Source organism: Alosa pseudoharengus, unplaced genomic scaffold (assembly GCF_046254945.1).
Source record: "Alosa pseudoharengus isolate Yale_2024_CS ecotype anadromous, Long Island Sound unplaced genomic scaffold, YU_APseudo_1.1 YU_APseudo_1.1_scf_1, whole genome shotgun sequence".
In the NCBI taxonomy this organism is placed as follows: domain Eukaryota; kingdom Metazoa; phylum Chordata; class Actinopteri; order Clupeiformes; family Clupeidae; genus Alosa; species Alosa pseudoharengus.
This window is the reverse complement of record NW_027468564.1, coordinates 5,316,751-5,341,083: the sequence shown is the minus strand read 5'-3', so window position 1 is coordinate 5,341,083 and position 24,333 is coordinate 5,316,751. Positions and strand designations below refer to the sequence as shown.

The 24,333-nt window shown below is 39.0% G+C and overlaps 1 protein-coding gene across 1 annotated transcript in view; it reads right to left on the bottom strand.

The window, feature by feature from the left end:
- The window catches only part of LOC143115090 (NACHT, LRR and PYD domains-containing protein 12-like), a 44,140-nt gene extending 19,807 nt beyond the window's left edge, over positions 1-24,333 (bottom strand). The window contains exons 1-8 of the mRNA XM_076277000.1: positions 24,329-24,333; positions 24,013-24,044; positions 21,866-23,708; positions 19,921-20,091; positions 19,581-19,751; positions 18,048-18,218; positions 16,515-16,685; positions 14,981-15,151 (exon numbers count right to left, since the gene is read on the bottom strand). Of these exons, the coding sequence (XP_076133115.1) occupies positions 14,981-15,151; positions 16,515-16,685; positions 18,048-18,218; positions 19,581-19,751; positions 19,921-20,091; positions 21,866-23,708; positions 24,013-24,044; positions 24,329-24,333 (2,735 nt within the window). The remainder of the gene's footprint in view (positions 1-14,980; positions 15,152-16,514; positions 16,686-18,047; positions 18,219-19,580; positions 19,752-19,920; positions 20,092-21,865; positions 23,709-24,012; positions 24,045-24,328) is intronic.

Sequence of the window (24,333 nt, the reverse complement as noted above, 5' to 3'; positions counted from 1 at the left end):
CCCGGTTTTCACCCGAAAGAACCGTGTACATATGTGGATAAATAAAACGCATCCCTGTGAGCATTCTGCTTTCAGCCGAGCGTCTAGGGACCGTCTACAAAGGGCAAAACCGAAAGTGGATACAAATAAATTTAAATAGCTTCACTGTTATTGAGCCTAGTGCTTCCAAAATCATAGCACACAGCTAGTGCTTCCCTAGCAACACACTACACCTGCCAATTACGGGAAAAACGGACTCACCCTATTTATAATATATTTTTATTTGGGGTAAAATTCAATAGCTTCACTGTCATTGAGCCCAGTGCTTCCAAAATCACAACACACATCTAGGGCCTCCCAAGCAACATACTACAGCAGCTAATTATGGAAAAATGGACTAGCCCTATTTATAATATATTTTTAATGGGGGGAAAATTCAATAGCTTCACTGTTATTGAGCCTAGTACTTCCAAAATCACAACACACATATAGGGCCTCACTAGCAACATACTACACCAGCTAATTATGATAAAACGGACTCGCCCTATTTTTAATATATTTTTTATGGGGGAAACATTCAATAGCTTCACTGTTATTGAGCCTAATGCTTCCAAAATCACAACACACATCTAGGGCCTCCCAAGCAACATACTACACTGCTAATTAGGGAAAAAAATACTTGCCCTTTTTATAATATATTTTTATGGGGGGAAAATTCAATAGCTTCACTGTTATTGAGTCTAGTACTTTCAAAATCACAACACACATCTAGGGCCTCACTAGCAACATACTACACTGCTAATTAGGGAAAAAAATACTTGCCCTTTTTATAATATATTTTTATGGGGGGAAAATTCAATAGCTTCACTGTTATTGAGCCTAGTACTTTCAAAATCACAACACACATCTAGGGCCTCACTAGCAACATACTACAGCAGCTAATTATGGAAAAACGGACTCGCCCTATTTTAAATATATTTTTTATGGGGGAAACATTCAATAGCTTCACTGTTATTGAGCCTACTGCTTCCAAAATCACAACACACATCTAGGGCCTCCCAAGCAACATACTACAGCAGCTAATTATGGAAAAATGGACTAGCCCTATTTATAATATATTTGTAATGGGGGGGAAGGTCAATAGCTTCACTGTTATTGAGCCTACTGCTTCCAAAATCACAACACACATATAGGACCCCAGTGGCAACATACTACACCTGCTAATTAGGGAAAAATTGACTTGCTCTATTTATAATATATTTTTAATGGGGGACAAATTCAATAGCTTCACTGTTATTGAGACTAGTGCTTCCAAAATCAAAACACACAGCTAGGGCCTCTCTAGCAACATACTACACCTGCTAATTATGGAAAAACAATTTACAATATATATTTATTGGGGGGAAAATTTAATAGCTTCAATCTGTTTGAGCATAGTGCTTCCAAAATCACCACACACATCTAGGGCCTCCCTATCAACATAATACACCTTCTTGTTTTGGTAAATTATGCTCAGCCTATTTATAATATATTTTTATTGGGGATAAAATGCAATAGCTTCACTCTCATTGAGCCTAGTGCTTCCAAAATCACAACACACATCTAGGGCCTCCCTTTTAACATACTACACCTGCTAATTTTGGAAAAGCTGGCTAAGCCTATTTATAATATATTTTTATTTCATAAAAAAAATCAATAGCTTCATTGTTATTAAGCCCAGTGCTTCCAAAACCACTTCACACATCTAGGGACTCCCCATCAACAGACTACACCTGCTTGTTTTGGGAAATTATGCTCAGCCTATTTTTAATGATTTTGTATTGGAGAATAAATTCAATACCTTCTCTCTTATTGAATTTAGTGCCTCAAGTGCCGCAAGATCTAGCTCGGTCTATTTTTCATGATTTTTTCAGAGGAAAATGTCAATGGCTTCACTGTTATTGAGTCTAGCGCTTCCACAATCCTTCTTCACATCAAGGGTCTTCCTACGGTTGTACTACACACATCTATAGTCTCTTTATTGTGACAGCCCAGCTCTAACATGCCAGGTCTGGCTTTCTCACTGGATGGCCTTGCTGCTTGCCTTGACTTTTTCTTCAATAAAGATTAATGAAAGATAGGCTGATCAAGAATTTAGCAGGTAGCAGGTGTAGCACGATAGGGAGACCCTAGATGTCTGGAGTGACTTTGGAAGTGCAAGACTCAAAAATACTCAAGCTATTTAAAATGTTCAAATAAAAATATATTATAAATAGGGCGAGTCCATTTTTCCATAATTAGCTGCTGTAGTATGTTGCTAGTGAGGCCCTAGATGTGTGGAGTGATTTTGGAAGTACTAGGCTCAATAACAGCGCAGTTATTGAATTTTTCCCCAATTAAAATATGTTTTAAATAGGGCAAGTAATCTTTTCCCTAATTAGCAGGTGTAGTATGTTGCTTGGGAGGCCCTAGATGTGTGTTGTGATTTTTGAAGGAGTAGGCTCAATAACAGCGAAGCTATTGAATTTGTCCCCCATTAAAAATATATTATAAATAGGGCAAGTCCATTTTCCCCTAATTAGCAGGTGTAGTATGTTGCCACTGAGGCCCTATATGTGTGTTGTGATGTTGGAAGCAGTAGGCTCAATAACAGTGAAGCTATTGAATTTTCCCCCCATAAAAAATATATTATAAAAAGGGCAAGTAATTTTTTCCCTAATTAGCAAGTGTAGTATGTTGCTAGTGAGGCCCTATATGTGTGTTGTGATTTTGGAAGTACTAGGCTCAATAACAGTGAAGGTATTGAATTTCCCCCCCATTAAAAATATATTATAAATAGGGCTAGTCCATTTTTCCATAATTAGCTGCTGTAGTATGTTGCTTGGGAGGCCCTAGATGTGTGTTGTGATTTTGGAAGCACTGGGCTCAATGACAATGAAGCTATTGAATTTTACCCCAAATAAAAATATATTATAAATAGGGTGAGTCCGTTTTTCCCGTAATTGGCAGGTGTAGTGTGTTGCTAGGGAAGCACTAGCTGTGTGCTATGATTTTGGAAGCACTAGGCTCAATAACAGTGAAGCTATTTAAATTTATTTGTATCCACTTTCGGTTTTGCCCTTTGTAGACGGTCCCTAGACGCTCGGCTGAAAGCAGAATGCTCACAGGGATGCGTTTTATTTATCCACATATGTCCATGGTTCTTTCGGGTGAAAACCGGGTTGTAGCTTGTTGTACCTTGCTACGGTTAGATAGAACTCTCTATTATGCAATGAAAACGTTTCTCCTATGATTTATTGAACCGCAAAACGCGAATCTTGCGAATCTGCCAATTTCTGTCTAACTTTACCGAAGTTTCTGGAGCGAGGACAACCAGGAGTTCCGATTGAGAGGTTGGGGCCAGGGTTGCCAGATTGGGCGGTTTCCCGCCCAATTGGGCGGTTTTGCAATCTATTTTGCGGGCAAAAATGGGTTTGGGCGGGTGTATAAAAATTGGGCTGGTTTCGGATCAGTTCGGTGGGTTTTTGTAGCCGAAACACAGGCACTTCAGACCCTTCTTCCAGCAACCCTCTCTGGTCAGCAGGCAGCAGTCTCTCACTCACACACCCTCTGGCTGACGTGCCCCCTAAACTCACAACAGACACTCTCAGCTCACGTCACCTTATGTATCGAAACATGCATTCTAGCTATAAATGGTAGCATGGTATTTCCATAACCGCGATATATGCGCTTCACAATGACGCCAATTAGTTGTTAGATATTCATAGCAGACAGTAAAGCCCAGAGGTAATTTATCTAAAATAACACATATTAAGTACCATTCATGATGTTGTCAAAAATTGAAGTTGTGGGAAGTTTAAGCTGTATGTTTCTTTCGTCCCCCATGTCGTTTCCTTTATCCCGGCCAGGAGGGACGAATGAAACAAAACGCACGTTCGATTTCTCCTTAAATAACTCCTGAATGGTTTTGTTCAGAGCTGAAAATGCAACTGTATTTGACAGAGGACAGATGTAGGTTGCTTGTGACAAAATATTAGCTTTTTCATTGTTTTACGATGTCTTTGTAAATTACGTTTAATTAAAAAGTGTTTCAGTCCGGTTCTCCCCTACTGCGGCGCAGACCGCCCTTCAAACACACAGCTCGCGGGGTTTTCAAATTTAGCTAGCTGACTGACAATATCAATATGCCAAAGTGGGCAGAGATCATTTTCTCATTACAGTCAATCTCTTCATGAGGGTGCACACTGCTGATAGATTACCTACGAGACAGGATGGACTTACCCCTTCTTTCAGGGTTGATGGATGTGCGCACAGGTCTTGCGCGAATGGCTTGACATAGGACTACGGCCCACGTTCTGTCCAGCCCGACAGTTGTTGAGGAAGTTTGACAAAGCCTACTAGAACTTTTTAATTATTTTTAGGCCTAATAACAATTGCTCAAAGCAATTTTCACGAAGGGCCTAGGCCATAGGCCTATGTTTTTTGTGTAGAGATGGCCCGCCATGCATGAACGTTCTGCTTCTGCATGAGCGCACTGACACCCCTGTCCGTTCAATGCGACTTTCATGAAAACTCTAGGTTAAACTGCCTGTCAGGTAGGCCTACTAATTGTTCTAAATTACAGGTTTCAAACTCAAGTTTGCCTTTAGCCTATATATGGCTTATGAAAATATTTTTTGCGTGCATAGAGTTGCCATGCATGAACGCACTGCTTCTGCAAAGAGCGCACTGACACTGTCCTAAATAGCCTATGTTCAGCGCGATTTTCATGAAAACTCTAGGCCTAACTGCCTGTCTCAGGGAATAGATAGCGCCTATGTATTAATTAATTGTTCTAAATCACAGGTGTCAGACTCAAGTTTAACTCAAGCCTTTAGCCTACATTTGGGGTAGGCCTATGAAAATATTTTTTGTGTAGCCTAGAGTTGGCCCACCAGTTATGAACGCACTGCCTCTGCAAAGAGTCGACACCCCTGTTCTATAATCAGTGCGATTTTCATCTAATGTTATACATGAATATGCATGTCAAGTTGCTATTATAAATAATTGAAATGTTGTGCGTTAGGCTATTTTGTATTTTCATATATCCACTCAATGTTTTTATGTTAGGCTAGCCTACTGAATGCTTTTGTTCCAAGCGTCTATTGACACAAACAGACTCATTAGTCTACGTTTATTGCATTATTTTCCGTAACATAAGCTTACAGAAGAATAGTCTGACTGAGGTCCGTGTAGCCTACTTTTGCGTTCATTTGATTGAATATTGTTTCTGAAATTGGATAGGCTAAGTCGAAAAATGGGTAATTTTAAAGCTTGTTAATGATTTCAATGTGTTTAAATGAAAAACAAGCAAAAGCAAATTTGGGCGGTTTTTTGTGCATTCTTGCGGTTTTTGACGAGGCTTTGGGCTGGAAAACCTTGCTGGCATCTGGCAACACTGGTTGGGACTCGAGCCGCAGCCGTTGGATCCCCACAGACTCAAACAACAAAGCGGGACGTTGGTCGTTGGGCATCAGACTTAAAAACAGCAGATCTAACGTTAACGTTAGCTAGTGCTACCCTCTGATACAATTCCTCAAAGCCTGGCAAGAAGATTAAATAATTTTCTTAAAGTCTTAACAGCAAAGCGAAGCACAGACGAATTATTGACGACTTGCTGTGGTTTACTCTTGTTGAACTAACGTTAACGTTAACCTTGCTTTTTTATGTGAAACACTAACATTAGACAACATTCACAGAGGCAAACCGTATACAATGCCATTAAAAACAAAACACTTCAAAAAATGGATAAAACATAGAAGTATTAACAAGTTACATATATTACAAAGGTAACTTTTCTAATCAGTCTAGCTTCTAAAATTAACACCAGATGGTCGACTAGAAACTAGCATGTTAACGTTAGCTGTTAATTAGCTCCAACATCCTTTCCCCAGTTTTCCGGAATAACTCATGTATTGATTAGCCCAAGAACTTAAAAAGTACTGAAAGTAAAGGAAAACGAGTTCAGATGCCTACCTGGCGAAAAGGTTCACGAATTTTCTTGAAGTCTTAACGTTAACAGCAAAATGAGGCACAGCAGAGCTGTTGACTACTCGCTGACTCCTGTTGAACTGACTTTAACGGCTGCGGCTGCGCTGCAGTATATATTCCAAGAGTGACGTGATAGTAACGAACTGACTGTATCTCTCGCGCCAGATTACATTACATTCAGATAAAAAGAGAGGAAAGGATTAATAGGAGAAAACAAATATATAAAATAGTAATAGTAATATAATATAATGTATATGGATAATATATGATGTAACGGAGTAGAATAGTTGCTAGTTAAATTATTACTAAAAGTGAGGCAACTATAAGCCATCTAGCAGTAAGGAACAGTGTGACCTGGGTATTAACACACCTAATGTATGGAAGCATATATGTTGCATAATTCAAATGAGATTGAGAATGCAATCTGCAATTCTAAAAGACATTACATTATGCAATTGCCAATTCATTATGCAATGTAATATTGCAATTTGCAATCATTTCCAACAAATTGTATTTTAATCTGCAAAGTGACAATGCAATCCTAAAATCAATTTGAATAATTTTGGTTAAAAATAGAATAAACATGGATTGAATTGCATTCCATTTTGCCATGGTACTTCAGTCTCAAAATTCAAATGTCAATTAATTTTGCATTTCAATTTTCAATATTCAGTTTCATCATTTAACTGTCAATTCGTTTTGCAATTTAATATTCAAAGTGCAATATAGGATTGCATTTTGAAAACATATTTGGCAAAACTGACAATGCCAGCCTGAAAACATTTTTGGATTATTTTGGGCAAAACGTTTTGCCATCTAAGGCATTTTATTCAAATGGAAAATAAATAGCGCCCCCCCTGTGATTGCAAATATGAATTGCAAAATGAATTGCCATTTGAATTGCATAATGAATTGGCAATTGCATAATGTAATGTAAGTTGTAAGTGGGTCGACTTAGGAGGTCTGGGATAAACCATGTTTTTTTTAGACTTCCAAGTACATGTGTCTCGTATTTTGTCATGCAATGTTATAATGATTTCAGTTAACTATTTTGAGTTCAGTTGATGATTTATGCCTTTTGTAAAGTTAAATTTTTTGTAAAATTAAATAAAAAAATAAATAAAACCCCATGATATTCAAGTTACGTAACGGATCCTGTATTATAATCTAGCTAAGTAAAAATAAACTTGGATCAATGTTCAAAATAAAATAGCAAAACTAAAGTTAAAGAACCGCTCTCGTCTGGATGTTACAGCAGAGATGAGTTGCACTCTCTCGCGCAACATGTAAATGATTGGGGTCGCCAACGTTTTGTGAAATCACAATAGGCTCACCTGCCAAAAAAATCAAAATAGGCTCACCTGCTCTAGCGTAAGTGACACGCTCTGTCTGCCACTCATTGTCTGTAGCTGATCGAAATGACATAAGCCTAAAGCTTTGATGTAAGGCTATACCTATTGAATAGCTTAATGATATAGAAGCAAACTGCATACAGGGAATCTTTATTGTTGACGTCAGACATGATGATCATCCAAACAACTTGACCCATGCTGTGCCCATATCCTCTCTGTCTCTGGTCCTGCACTGTGCTGTGTGAGAGGGGGAGTGGCTAGAGTAGAGCAGAGAAGCCCAACGTGTGCTTCTCATACCAATATATTTAACTATATATTTTGCATTTCTTATCCAAACAACGTCAAACTTGACACTGCACTTACTGGTACCCGTAGCAAGACACCGACTGTACCTGACAGTCTGAAATCAGGGGCGGAGCCAGACATTTGAAACATTGGGGGCTTAGCCAGCAGTGCCACACACGGAAGGCTAGGGGGGTCCGGGGGCATGCACCCCCGACAGAACATTTTGAAAAATAACCCCTTAAATAATGACTTCTAGTGAATTCTGTGTAAACTAATGGACACATGGAGACTTTAAAAATGTGAGACTCAAGGTATATCTGACTGGCACTTTGGGTCTTTTAAGAGGGGTCTATAGAGATACATTTTACAAACTGAAATCGCATTTTCCTTATAGGTCTACAGGCGTCAATGAGACATACACTTACATGATTTTGGTTTTCGATTTTCTAATTGGAGTAAGTCTTTGTGACAACACGTCATGATACATTTGATAATGTTTGATCGTTGTTTTGGTACTATGAAGCATCTTTTACGTAATTAATGCGCACTCTAGAAAGTGAAAGTAGCCTAACCTAGGCCTACACTCTGTGTCTGAGCTGTCTGTGCACGTCCGCAATTGATTACGTTCCTCAAATGGAGAACACATCAATCTCATGGTATTGTTTGCCCTAAAATGCATTAAACATGCAAATTCAAAATCCCGCCGGTAGCCACGTTACGTCTCCGTTTCATATTTGCCTAGGCTACTAGCCTACAAGAAATTAATTGAACGAACTCAACTGACAACAGGTAAATCTCAACATTGGGCTTTGAAAATAAGGGATGTCCTATTTGCTCAGTAGCCTACATTTTGTAACATTTATATAGAAACCAAGGGGAAGTTAAATTAGAAATTAGAATCGTTGGAAATTGAAAACATACAAAAAAAAAAAAGATTCGGGGCTTTTGAAAAAAGATTCGGGGCTTGAGCCCCCGAAGCCACCCCCTAGCTCCACCAATGTCTGAAATCACACACACACACACACAACCATGCCACGGAACACACACACCACGTATCTGGTGTGAATGAGGCGTTAGTGCATATGTTACCTTATGTGTAGCACAAATGTAATACAATCTAATTATACATAGGCCTATATTGTATGGTTGTAAAATTCAGTTAAATTCTTGTTAAGTTTTAATTTATATATTCATACAGTGTTTCCCCTAGATTTTTTCTCCAGTAGCGGTGCTGTTAAATTCTAAACCAAGCACCATCTGCTAATAAATTTAAACATAAACACAAAAAAACAAGACTTTCTGTGAAATCCCTGTCTGCACCTTAAACGTTAGTCTACTATTTGACATCAAACCTGAAGAGGAACCTGTTTATTTATTTATTTATTTATTTATTGTCTTATTAGGCTACTGATCATGTGATTTTTTTTTTATTTCATTACAAATGAAATAAAGAAATGAACTAAGTTAAGCGTGCATAAGTTATGCTCTGATATATCTAGTTATAAACCTAACATAATACAATTTCAACTGTATTTTGGCCAATAAAGTGATAATATCATGGTAATATTGTCATAGAGCAGTCCGTCTTGGAAAATAAATAGCCTTCCTTTAGGGACATAATTGTTTTTTAAAAAAAAACAATGTTTATATTAAATAATGTCATCATTTAGATGACTTTATTTCATTTAGATGACTTTCATTTCCCAAATTCATAGGGTTCTATTGCAGTCAGAGGACATAATTCAACTGTAGTGAGACTGCGTAGTCAAAGAGCCCTCCCCTTCAGAAAGTGTGCAAATCCATACCGTACACACAGAGAGACGGGTAACCCTATTGTAATCCTATGGTACCATTCATTTGAATAGACACAAAAAGGCCCATATTTGCATGTTGTTGCCATATGGCCTAAATTCTGAATTTTGACCACCCACAGGTAGCGGACAGGTGGTGGTGGTCACAGAGGTACCTCTCGGTAGAAATAGGAAGTACTAACAATATATCCTCAACATGCGACTTAACAATTTTTTTATATCAAAACTAAAATCCCCTTTTTCACACATAAATAGTAAAATATAGGTTAAAATATAGTTAGGGTGCTTATTCTAAACTTTCAACTTTGTTTAGAATAAGGCGATATTGTGATTATGTGGTTTAGCATCCCTTGCGTGACAGTTCTCTATGTTTTTCTCATGTGTTTTAGGCTACTCAAACGCGGCAGCAGCCTTTTTTTGCAGGATATGTTGGTCTCGCTGTTCTTTAGAGATTACACTAGAGCCTTTCGCTTTTGAGCCCTGCTCTCATATCTTCTTTCTGACATTTTCTAAAGGAGTCTAAACGAACTGTAGCCTAGGCCTATGAATGACGCATATTTTTAAAACCTAATTTGACCGTGAACTCCGCATATTCACCCAATCAGCGCCTTGCTACTTTAAATATTAATTTTGGGCCAATGACGTTTAAGTTTTATTCTCTCATGTGAATTTGAATGAATTATTGTGGTATAAAATTATCACTAATGTCTGTAAACATCATGATGAGACAAAGAGTGTTTAAACGGTAAAACATGTATTTATATAACCTCAAATGACAATCAAGTAATACCCAGACATCATTCTTATATAATAACCTTTTATAACTTTTTAAATAACAAGTTTAACTATTTCTAATAACATAACGAAGCCATCCTACCAGAATGTGCACTCTGTATCCCGATGTCTCTGTTTGCTGCCCTGTGTCTCATTTTGTTGCACTGTGTCTCATGCTGCCTTAGCCTAGGCCTTTTGAAGAAACCAAAGTCGGCCTTGAAGCGGCAAGATAACGCGTACACAGGGGAGCTCTACTCATAACAACCAGTAGGAGAGTGCAGGGGGGGCGAACGATATTTAACCCATGCACAATGTATGACCTGAGATCACTCTATACTGTACACCCCTGAACTTTCTGTAAACTTAAGGTGAAAAGTTCGTACCAATATTGCTGACTTGCGAAGATAAGAGCGAACAACGATCCTTTCATAACGCCATCTGTGAGTTCGGGGTAGTGTTGTGTCAGCATTGTGGAGGGGTATAAGTAGGAGAGTTCTACCTTTGTTCGGGAGTGCCTTCTCGAGATACACTCGATTACACGGTTTATTGCTGTTGGTACTGCTGCTAGCATCAATAAAACCATTTTTGCATCGAATTCTGCCTGCTTGAAAGCTCTTTTATGCTTTAGCTTAAGTTTTATTGGTGATTTTTCTTGAAGTCGTGAGCTAAATTTTCTACTTATCTACTGGCCGATTTGATGACCTTCCACCACGACATTATTTATTTTTTTATGGGCAATGGGGCCCCCTGGCTGTCTGGAACACGTGGGGCCCCTAAGCTGCAGCCATATCTAGCCTATGCATTGATCCGCGCCTGCACACACACACACACACACACACACACACACACACACACACACACACACACACACACGTGGGGCCCCTAGGCTGCAGCCATATCTAGCCTATGCATTGATCCGCGCCTGCACACACACACACACACACATACACACACACGTGGGGCCCCTAGGCTGCAGCCATGTCTAGCCTATGCATTGATCCGCGCTTGCACACACACACACACACACACACACACACACACACACGGGGCCCCTAGGCTGCAGCCATGTCTATGTAACGGATGCCAGCTAGCTTAGCTGTGCTTGTGGAATGTTGGTAAACCTCACTCCAAGACGCCTCAAGAGTGCTGCTGGCATGCGAGCCAGTAGCCTGGGCTATTGGCTCAATTGTTAGCGCGCTCGCCTCCCGATCCGGGGTGCTGCTGTTCGCGGGTTCGAGTCCGGGCGTGTGCAGGGCTGGATCGCGCAGGTTCAACACAACGCAGGTTACATCCAGGGTTCTAAATTAACTTTTTTGATCACCAGCCAATGTGGCTGGTAACTTTCTAAAGTTACTAGCCAATCAGAATTTCTATTAGCCATTTTTTTTCCGGTGAAAATAAGAGAATTATGAGTTTATGAGATGAGTGTCACTGAACGCATTTGGTCATTGTATTAACATTGTTGGCATGAATTCTATATACATAGAAAGTGCACTTCACTTCATTTCATGTTTGGGATCTCTATCTATCTATTTCTCTGTTGATATCCTCATCCCCTGCTTCATTCCTATTCTCGCCCCCATCAGTCTGTACCAACCACTGCCACATTTAGTTTAATCTTAACTTAATAAAAAGGAGATATCAATTATCATCAACAATGACAAGCCAGCTAGAACCTGCCACTCGTTTTCTCTCCCTCTCCTCCACACTCAGACTCATTCTCAATTAAATGGAGTAGCATAGGGTCTATGTTCAAGTTGGATCTTTATAGAGAGGACCCGAAAAGTATCATCTTTATGTAACATGCTGTTGGTGCATGTTGACATTGTATACTTTCTCTAACAAGAGTGAAAAACAGTTTGCAGTACAGCTACTATTTATTGGCTAAATGTGGGTCCCTCCTCTGTCTCTTGATGCCCTACGCACAGTGCGTGATGTGTGTGGTGGTGGTGATAACTGATCAGGCTACCTTTTTAAAACTGAAAATTTTCGCCTACAAGCTCCTCACGTTCCATCTTCAGCTAACTCCATAGACAATCAAATAAACGATCTTGCTGCTTCAGGTTTTGCGGCCTCCGTTACATGACATCAGCCCCCCACAAAGGAAATAGTTAAACACAATGCGTTAATTGCGTTAATATTTCGTAATGCATTATGCATTTGTGTTATGTACATGTGTTAGGTACTTCTTACTTTACTTTACTGGCTAACTCCCTCCTCTTTCAGTCTATCCTCCCTGCTCTGGCTCCGTTCGTTCTTCTAATTCCTTGTGTTTTCTGGTAGACGCTCCGTTCGTTTCCATGGTCTCTCGCGCTGGTTTCACTGCAAACTGCGTGCAGCCAACGTAGCATTACAGCACAGTGGTCATGTGAAATGTAGGAAGTACTGCCGGGGGATATTTGACCGAAAACAGAGCCTTATGTATCATGCATGTAATGCCTCATGCATCACCGGCCAAACTGGCTAGTAAGTTTTTATTAACACCCGCCAAAATGAATTTTAACCCGCATTTGGCGGGTTGGCGGGTATTAATTTAGAACCCTGGTTACATCTAGCCTATGCATTGATCCGCGCCTGTGTAAGGGATACCTATGTGATTTCTGCAACAGTGGTAGGCTACTGAAAACGGTTTGATATTCTGTTCATTTATAGGCCTACAGTAGCTGGACATGTAGCCGACAGAAAACACATAGGCTACTTTTGAATTGGTGTGCTATGCGAGCATAACTCGAATGCTACACTTCAGTGTTTGCCTTGAAACAATTCCGGCATAATGAAACAAAATGCTCGTGAACGGGTGAACGGGTTTTGTTCAGAGCTGGAAAATGCAATTGTTTTTGACAGAGGGCAAATTGCTTGTGACAAAATATTAGTTTTCAGTGTGGCACGATGTCTTTGTAAATGTTTAATTAAAACGTGGTTAATTCTCCCTGCTTCTCCCTACAACCAGACAGTGTTGCAAATTGTGTGTTTCCGTCACTCTGTCTCTTTCGTTGCTGTGATTGTTTTTTGGCCCCTCTTATTGCGTCCGAGGCATTTTGATTGGCGTCCGTTTGGGAACGCCCTTTGGAAATGGGCTGTGAACGAACCTTCCCCAGACCCACTCTCAGTTACGACTGAGAAGGGTCTGGTTTTAACCGGGCTAGTGGAAAAGTAAACAATCAATTCAGTATAAACTTGAATTGAGTAGTTTCACAATAAGGGTGCACCTGACATTTTTCACACACAGGCCTGTGTACCCCAAAATATGTCATAATGTTGAAATATGATATGTTATTATTAATGGCTAGTCTTAGGAGTCTTTTGCTACACTGTAAAGTTAGTTAGGGTGCTCTAAGCGATGTTACACTACCCTGGAAGTCCAGAGTCCTCGCGAGCATTGTCACAATTTAAATTGTCTATGCAAGAGACTCTGGCAATGAGTAATGATACACATTACTTTTACCACTTGCATCCTGAGGAACTAATCACATCGGTGTATCTGATACAGGTGGGCCAAAGGTGAGCTAAACAGATGACAACAGCGCTGCAACGAATCAGTCAGTAAACATTGGTCGCAGTGTTATCCAATTGCGTCGATGTCCGGAATCAGTCAGTAAACACTGGTTGTAGTGTTTTCCAATTGCGTGCAGAGAGATTTTCAAATGTATGCTTGGTGCTGCCCCTCGAGTTGGGCCAGTTTCATTATTCGTGACCCTTAGTCTTTCTGAATTTTCAGGCTAATGTTACACCTTTAAACCTTTGAAAAGCATGCAAATCGATTGCCATGAAATTACAGACTAATCTGGAATACTGTCTTGTGTTTAATAAAAAAAACAGTATGCTTTACTTGTAATTACCTAGTTAGGTGAAATAGGAATTCTCAGTAGTGTAAGTGCACTACACTAAGTAAGCATTTATTTACACAACTTGCAATTACTATTTCAGATTAGTCAGTAATTTGAAGGCTCAATTTCATCGGTTTGCATGCTTTTTAAAAGTAAGTAAGGTTAACCAACTAACTTCCAAGTGAACCAACTAGTTCACTTGATTTAAATTTACTTTTCCACCTCAACATTAAATTACACTCATTTTAGGCAAGTAATCTCAACAAAACACAAAAACTGTGTTATACTTACTAAACATTTGAAGTAATGATAGCTGTGAGGTTTTAGAGTGTGGCATAGATCATTCACACACACACACACACACACACACACACACACACAAATCTGAACTGTTTCACTAAGATGTAGTACAATATGTAATATGGCTAAATTGTAGGGGTGCAATGAACAATATATAATGGCCTAGCATCGGCATCAGCCAATATTTGCCTTGTTGACTGGTATCGGCTTATCTATGGCAATACAATGGCAGTGTCTTATATAGTTCTTACAATTTTCATATAGTTCAATTACTCTTTTTATAATGAATATTTCTAATTTCCCTGACATTGTAGTGTATCACTAACTACAAAAATTAAGTAGGTTAGGTAAAATGCACTTCCAGTATAGTGAGAATTGGCAAAACCGGTTATAATTTTTATGTTGAGGCGGTGGGGGTGTTGTCGGCAGCTGCTGAAAGTAACAAATAAAGTAACTTGTAATCTAACTTAGTTACTTTTAAAATCAAGTAATCAGTAAAGTAACTAAGTTACTTTTTAAAGGACTAATCAGTAATCAGATTACTTTTTCAAGGTAACTGTGGCAACACTGATCACTAACTATAAAAATTAAGTAAACAAACAAATACAAATAAATATTAGTAAATGCATGGCCTTACACCAACCTTAATGTCTGCAGTTTGCAGTGGGGACTAAACAGTCCCATAGAGAGAAGCTGAACTCCAGAATCTCTCAGGTCATTGTGACTCAGGTCCAGCTCTATCAGGGAGTTTGGTGACTGTAGAACAGTAGCAACAATTTTCCAGGAGTTCTCTGAGAGTTTGCATTCCGCAAGTCTTCAAAACAACATAAGAAAAGATAAAACATTACAGAGATAGATAAATGGTCCTTTTTTATAATGAATATTTTTAATTTACCTGTCACTGTAGTGTATCGCTAACTATACAAATTAAGTAAACAAAGAAATACGGTAACACTTTATTTTAATGTGTCGCTGTTACAGTGTACCTACCTAATTAGGTACAGTGGTACAACCTGTGTAACAACATGTACTATCAGGTACTATCGTTGTACTTGCATTATGTATTTGTGGGTACCTACATATAGTTGTTACATTGTAATACTGAGTGCTTTTACAAAACTTTGCCAATTTGCCTACATTTTCATCAGAGGCAAAGAGCTGACCTGAGACCTGCTGGATGGGGTAAATCTGGTCATAATAGATTTGATATACAAAGCATTCTTAGCTCCAGTCAAGGCCTCATTGTCTTCAGTGTACATGTAACAGCTGTGCTGCTACAACCTTGTTACTCTTTGATACAGTGGAATAAACCTATTAAGTGTACCAGTTAATTACTTACATGTACATATGACATGTATGTTATGTCTTCGATGTCTTGGAACAGGTCTACTAATTCACTACATAGTACATATATCAACTGTGTTGGTACACACTTATTTCTCTTTGATACAGTGGCATAAACCCATTAAAATGAAGTGTACCAGTTAAGTACTTACAATTACATATTACATGTATGTTGTGTCATTGGTGTCTTGGAACATGTCTGCCATTACCCTACATACTGTAGTACATGTATCAACTGTGTTGGTACACATTTATTACTCTTTTGATACAGTGGAATAAACCCATTAAAATAAAGTGTACCAGTTAAGTATTTACATCTACATATAAACATCCTGTCAATGATGTTATGCATCCTGTAATTGATGTGTTGAAACGTGTCTGCTGTTACACCATGTGAATTAGTAGACCTTTTCCAAAACAAGACCTGTTCCAGTTTATTCCACTGTATCAAAGAGTAACAAGGTTGTAGCAGAAGACTGTACACTGAAGACAATGAGGCCTTGACTGGAGCTAAGCATGCTTTGTATATCAAATCTATCATGACCCGATATACCCCATCCAGCAGGTCTCAGGTCAGCTCTTTGCCTCTGATAAAAATTTAGGCAAATTGGCAAAGTTTTGTAAAAGCACTCAGTATTACAATGTAACAACTATATGTAGGTACCCACAAAATACATAATGCAAGTACAATGATAGTACCTGATAGTACATGTTGTTACACAGGTTGTACCACTGTACCTAATTAGGTAGGTACACTGTAACAGCGACACATTAAAATAAAGTGTTACCACAAACACAAATAAATATTAGTAAATGCATTGCTTTACACCAACCTTAATGTCTGCAGTTTGCAGTGGGGACTAAACAGTCCCATAGAGAGAAGCTGAACTCCAGAATCTCTCAGGTCATTGTGACTCAGGTCCAGCTCTATCAGGGAGTTTGGTGACTGTAGAACAGTAGCAACAATTTTCCAGGAGTTCTCTGAGAGTTTGCATTCCGCAAGTCTTCAAAACAACATAAGAAAAGATAAAACATTACAGAGATAGATAAATGGTCCTTTTTTATAATGAATATTTTTAATTTACCTGTCACTGTAGTGTATCGCTAACTATACAAATTAAGTAAACAAAGAAATACGGTAACACTTTATTTTAATGTGTCGCTGTTACAGTGTACCTACCTAATTAGGTACAGTGGTACAACCTGTGTAACAACATGTACTATCAGGTACTATCGTTGTACTTGCATTATGTATTTGTGGGTACCTACATATAGTTGTTACATTGTAATACTGAGTGCTTTTACAAAACTTTGCCAATTTGCCTACATTTTCATCAGAGGCAAAGAGCTGACCTGAGACCTGCTGGATGGGGTAAATCTGGTCATAATAGATTTGATATACAAAGCATTCTTAGCTCCAATCAAGGCCTCATTGTCTTCAGTGTACATGTAACAGCTGTGCTGCTACAACCTTGTTACTCTTTGATACAGTGGAATAAACCTATTAAGTGTACCAGTTAATTACTTACATGTACATATGACATGTATGTTATGTCTTCGATGTCTTGGAACAGGTCTACTAATTCACTACATAGTACATATATCAACTGTGTTGGTACACACTTATTTCTCTTTGATACAGTGGCATAAACCCATTAAAATGAAGTGTACCAGTTAAGTACTTACAATTACATATTACATGTATGTTGTGTCATTGGTGTCTTGGAACATGTCTGCCATTACCCTACATACTGTAGTACATGTATCAACTGTGTTGGTACACATTTATTACTCTTTTGATACAGTGGAATAAACCCATTAAAATAAAGTGTACCAGTTAAGTACTTACATCTACATATAAACATCCTGTCAATGATGTTATGCATCCTGTAATTGATGTGTTGAAACGTGTCTGCTGTTACACCATGTGAATTAGTAGACCTTTTCCAAGACAAGACCTGTTCCAGTTTATTCCACTGTATCAAAGAGTAACAAGGTTGTAGCAGAAGACTGTACACTGAAGACAATGAGGCCTTGACTGGAGCTAAGCATGCTTTGTATATCAAATCTATCATGACCCGATTTACCCCATCCAGCAGGTCTCAGGTCAGCTCTTTGCCTCTGATAAAAATTTAGGCAAATTGGCAAAGTTTTGTAAAAGCACTCAGTATTACAATGTAACAACTATATGTAGGTACCCACAAATACATAATGCAAGTACAATGATAGTACCTGATAGTACATGTTGTTACACAGGTTGTACCACTGTACCTAATTAGGTAGGTACACTGTAACAGCGACACATTAAAATAAAGTGTTACCACAAACACAAATAAATATTAGTAAATGCATTGCTTTACACCAACCTTAATGTCTGCAGTTTGCAGTGGGGACTAAACAGTCCCATAGAGAGAAGCTGAACTCCAGAATCTCTCAGGTCATTGTGACTTAGGTCCAGCTCTATCAGGGAGTTTGGTGACTGTAGAACAGTAGCCACAATTTCACAGGAGTTCTCTGAGAGTTTGCATTCCGCAAGTCTTCAAAACAACATAAGAAAAGATAAAACATTACAGAGATAGATAAATGGCCCTTTTTTATAATTAATATTTTTAATTTACCTGTCACTGTAGTGTATCGCTAACTATACAAATTAAGTAAACAAAGAAATACGGTAACACTTTATTTTAATGTGTCGCTGTTACAGTGTACCTACCTAATTAGGTACAGTGGTACAACCTGTGTAACAACATGTACTATCAGGTACTATCGTTGTACTTGCATTATGTATTTGTGGGTACCTACATATAGTTGTTACATTGTAATACTGAGTGCTTTTACAAAACTTTGCCAATTTGCCTACATTTTCATCAGAGGCAAAGAGCTGACCTGAGACCTGCTGGATGGGGTAAATCTGGTCATAATAGATTTGATATACAAAGCATTCTTAGCTCCAGTCAAGGCCTCATTGTCTTCAGTGTACATGTAACAGCTGTGCTGCTACAACCTTGTTACTCTTTGATACAGTGGAATAAACCTATTAAGTGTACCAGTTAATTACTTACATGTACATATGACATGTATGTTATGTCTTCGATGTCTTGGAACAGGTCTACTAATTCACTACATAGTACATATATCAACTGTGTTGGTACACACATATTTCTCTTTGATACAGTGGCATAAACCCATTAAAATGAAGTGTACCAGTTAAGTACTTACAATTACATATTACATGTATGTTGTGTCATTGGTGTCTTGGAACATGTCTGCCATTACCCTACATACTGTAGTACATGTATCAACTGTGTTGGTACACATTTATTACTCTTTTGATACAGTGGAATAAACCCATTAAAATAAAGTGTACCAGTTAAGTACTTACATCTACATATAAACATCCTGTCAATGATGTTATGCATCCTGTAATTGATGTGTTGAAACGTGTCTGCTGTTACACCATGTGAATTAGTAGACCTTTTCCAAGACAAGACCTGTTCCAGTTTATTCCACTGTATCAAAGAGTAACAAGGTTGTAGCAGAAGACTGTACACTGAAGACAATGAGGCCTTGACTGGAGCTAAGCATGCTTTGTATATCAAATCTATCATGACCCGATTTACCCCATCCAGCAGGTCTCAGGTCAGCTCTTTGCCTCTGATAAAAATTTAGGCAAATTGGCAAAGTTTTGTAAAAGCACTCAGTATTACAATGTAACAACTATATGTAGGTACCCACAAATACATAATGCAAGTACAATGATAGTACCTGATAGTACATGTTGTTACACAGGTTGTACCACTGTACCTAATTAGGTAGGTACACTGTAACAGCGACACATTAAAATAAAGTGTTACCACAAACACAAATAAATATTAGTAAATGCATTGCTTTACACCAACCTTAATGTCTGCAGTTTGCAGTGGGGACTAAACAGTCCCATAGAGAGAAGCTGAACTCCAGAATCTCTCAGGTCATTTTGACTTAGGTCCAGCTCTATCAGGGAGTTTGGTGACTGTAGAACAGTAGTCACAATTTTCCAGGAGTTCTCTGAGAGTTTGCATTCCGCAAGTCTTCAAAACAACATAAGAAAAGATAAAACATTACAGAGATAGATAAATGGTCCTTTTTTATAATTAATATTTTTAATTTACCTGTCACTGTAGTGTATCGCTAACTATACAAATTAAGTAAACAAACAAATACAAATAAATGTCAGTAAATGCATGGCCTTACACCAACCTTAATGTCTGCAGTTTGCAGTGGGGACTAAACAGTCCCATAGAGAGAAGCTGAACTCCAGAATCTCTCAGGTCATTGTGACTTAGGTCCAGCTCTATCAGGGAGTTTGGTGACTGTAGAACAGTAGTCACAATTTTCCAGGAGTTCTCTGAGAGTTTGCATTCAGCAAGCCTGCACAACAACATGAGAAAAGATAAAATATTACAGAGATGGATAAATGGAAGGGATACTGTTTAAACAGAGGCCCATTAAATCAACATACTCAAGAGATAGTATTCCCCTATAATGACAGTATGCTACACCGATCATTCACATACACACTATCCCTACACACACACATACACACTATGCTGCCCTCGTACTGTGTTATTAGCAGGTAGAACTAGACCGCTAGATAACATCTAATTGGAATAAAAGTGTCCTTGTAAACATTGTGTGTTAGTCAGAAGCTTTCCAATAAATAAAAAAGAGTTGACTTCTTGTGTTTACTGACGTTTACAACAATGCTTCTTCTAACACATCATTATTTACATGATACAACTGTACAAGAATACAGAAAAAGATACATATGCATTTCACATAACATTACATATGCAATACAACACAATTAGCTAATTCTGCTAACGACACAGCTTCAACACAAAGGGATTGCTAGTAATTAGCCTTCGGAATACCAGAGCCCATCTTCGGAGAGCCTGTTCAAACCCTATTAAGCCCCATTGTACCGAATTTGGTTGCAGTTTCACCAGAGTTCCACTGGGGGTGATCGTGGGCGAGTGCAAAATGAATGGAGGTCTATGGAGCTAGACGGCTAAATTTGTCAGGTGAAAACCTGATTGTCGTTGACAAATCACAGATTGTATTGTAATTTCTGCAAGTTCAATATGGATTATAGGACAAAAGTTAAACTAATGAATATTTGAATATCCTTTCCTTGATTTCTTACAGGTTGGGTCATCGTTGCCCATAACACGTTAGCGTTCTGCTTATGAATGACATCATTGACATTTTTGAAAGGCTTTATAAGCGACTTTAAAAAATATAATATTCAGCAGTATATATTTTCTTTGCCTCCCCTTTCGAATGCAACATTCAGATTACTAGACAAAAATGTAAATCCTGAGTGGATTTTGAGGGGTATAGCGTCATTGACATCCATTCATTCTGCACTCGCACGCGAGTGCCCCCACATGGAACCAGAGGAAGGAAGTTTCCCGAGAGTGCAAATTCTTATTAGACATTCTCTGGAAATACCAACGACAGCTAGCATAACTTAGCTAACTATAGTATGCACAAAACACATAGCCATGGTACTACAAATTCAAAGATATCTCATGACAAATATTGACTGACACAAATGTAAGACAATTTACAGACCAATAATGTGGGCAGCCGGGGAGCAGCCGTGGCCTACTGATTAGCACTTCGGACCTGTAACCGGAGGGTTGCCGGTTTGAACCCCGACCAGTAGGCACGGCTGAAGTGCCCTTGAGCAAGGCACCCAACCCCTCACTGCTCCCCGAGCGCCCCTGTTGATGCAGGCAGCTCACTGTGCCGGGATTAGTGTGTGCTTCACCTCACTGTGTGTTCACTGTGTGCTGAGTGTGTTTCACTAATTCACAGATTGGGATAAATGCAGAGACCAAATTTCCCTCACGGGATCAAAAGAGTATATATACTTATACTTATATATATTATACTTCAAATTACCAGCTTGAGATGGTACGATAAGCAAAACCAGTTAATTACCATCGTAAGCTGGGTAAGCTAGCGAAAACATACCTTCAGCTGGTCAACCATCATAGGGTGGATAGGATAACCTTTACTTTTGAATCGAGGTATCTTAATGTTTTGTACTGTCGGGCTACATCAGCAGTTGGCAGCAGTGACTGCAACATTATATTTAGTCACTATAGTTAACACAGTCTCTCCATCAGAAACTCACCATGCCTTTCTGCAGCACCTCACAGCTGGGAGCAGTCTCCTGCGTCCCTCATCTGATGTGTTGTATTTCTTCAGGTCAAACTCATCCAGCACCTCCTCAGACATCAGAAGTATGTGGGCCAGTGCTGAACAGTGGGCAGGAGACAACTCCTGTTTGATGTTCTTTGGAGATGACAAGTATGTCTGAATTTCTTTGTGCATGGAATCATCATTCATTTCAAGCAAGCAGTGGAAAAGATTGATGCATCGTTCAGGAGAGAGACCTTCTCTGTTGAGCTTCTTCATGTACTGACATGTTTCCTTAATACTATCAGAGCTGTTGTGTGTTTTGCTCAGTAGACCTTGAAGAAGTCTGTGATTGCTCTTCACAGAAATGCCCACGAGGAAGCGAAGGAAGAGATCCAGGTGTCCGTTCTGGCTCTCCAAAGCCTTATCAACTGCACTCTTAAGTAAAACATGTAAGTTGTCTTTTAGTCCTAGTACTGATTGAAGAGAAGATAAAATTGATGGATTGAGTTCATCTCTACGCTCATCACTGATGAGGGATTTCAATGCCTCAAGGTTCTTAGCTAAATATGAGTGAAACACAAACACAGCTGCCAGAAACTCCTGGACACTCAGATGCACAAAGCAGTAGACCTTCCTCTGGTGAAACACAGATTCTTCCTTGAAGATCTCAGTGCACATGCCAGAGTACACCGAGGCTTCACTGACATCAATGCAACACTCTCTCAGGTCTTCCTCATAAAACATGAGGTTGCCATTCTCTAGATTCTTGAAAGCCAGTTCTGTCAGCTTCAGTAGTATTTTTTTCTGTGATCCCAAGAGCCTCTTCTTATCTGTTTCTTGTCCTTCTTGATATTTCTGATCATTTCGAGTTGTCTGGATCAGCAAGAATTGTATGAACATCTCAGTCAGTGTTTTGGGAATGTCTTTGATGTTTTTCTTTTCCAGCATCTGTTGAAGTACAGTAGCTGCAATCCAACAGAAGACTGGAATGTGGCACATGATGTGGAGACTTCTGGATTTCTGAATGTGTGAGATGATTCTGTTGGCCTGACTCTCATCACTGATTCTCTTCCTGAAGTATTCTTCCTTCTGTGGGTCATTGAATCCTCGTACCTCTGTCACCTGGTCAATGTACTGAGCAGGAATCTGACTGGCTGCTGCTGGTCGTGAGGTTATCCAGATGAGTGCAGAGGAAAGTAAAGTGCCTTGAATAAGGCTCGTCATCAGAACATCCACTGATGATGTTTGTTTCACATCAGACAAATTCCTGTTCTGTTCAAGATCCAGAGTCAACCGACTCTCATCCAAACCATCAAAGATGAACACAACCTGACAGTCTTTGTATCCTTCACCATCAATCAGCTCCTTCAGCTCAGGGTGGAAGTCCAGAAGGAGCCTCTGAAGGCTATACTGATCATCCTTGACTAAATTCAGCATGCGGAAAGGAAGGGGGAACATAAAATCTACATCCTGATTTGCTAACCCATCTGTCCAATCAATAATGAACTTTTGCACAGAGACTGTTTTTCCAATGCCAGCAACACCTTTGGTCATCACAGTTCTGATGTGCTTCTCCTGTCCAGGTAAGGGCTTGAAGATGTCATTGCAGTTGATTGGTGTGTCTTCTGTGGATTGAAATCTGGATGCTGACTCTACCTGCCAAACCTCATGTTCCTTATTCACCCCTTCACTCTCTCCATCTGTGATGTAGAGCTCTGTGTAGATCTTATTGAGGAGTGTCTCAGCTCCTGGTTTGATGATGCCTTCAGATATTTTCTCAAACCTCTTCTTCAGACTGGCTTTGTGATTCTCTATAATTTTCCTCAGGTCCTTATCTGTTTAGAAATGATAAATAAATAAATACATACCAATAATAAAGTAAATATATACAAATGAACAAGTAGTTCTTCTTGATACACCAACATATTCTTACACATCAACATGTATGTTGTATCTGCCCCAAAGTATTCAGAAATACTGAAACTCTTCATACACATTGAACTCGCTATACCCACATATACAAATAGACAGACATAGAAACCATTTGAAATATGTGTAATTGTTTTGATTGTTTACATTCATTCTCAGGAAAAGATAAAAATCTATTCTATTTTAAATTAAGCAAACATGTGTACTCACCTGTTTCCCTCTTTCTGCCATCCCTTAACTCACTGCAGAGACATGGGACAACACAATTACATTCTCATCTGTGTGTGTGTGTGTGAGTGTGTGTGTGCCATCCCTCAACTCACTGCAGAGATATGGGACAACACAATTACATTCTCATCTGTGTGTGTGTGTGTGTGTGTGTGTGTGTGTGTGTGTGTGTGTGCGTGTGTGTGTGTGTGTGTGTGTGCATAAGTGTGAGAGAGAGAGACAGAGAGAGAGAGATAGCAGATAGATTTTTTACATTACATTACATTTGGCTGACTCATTTTTAACCAAAGCAACTTACAACAT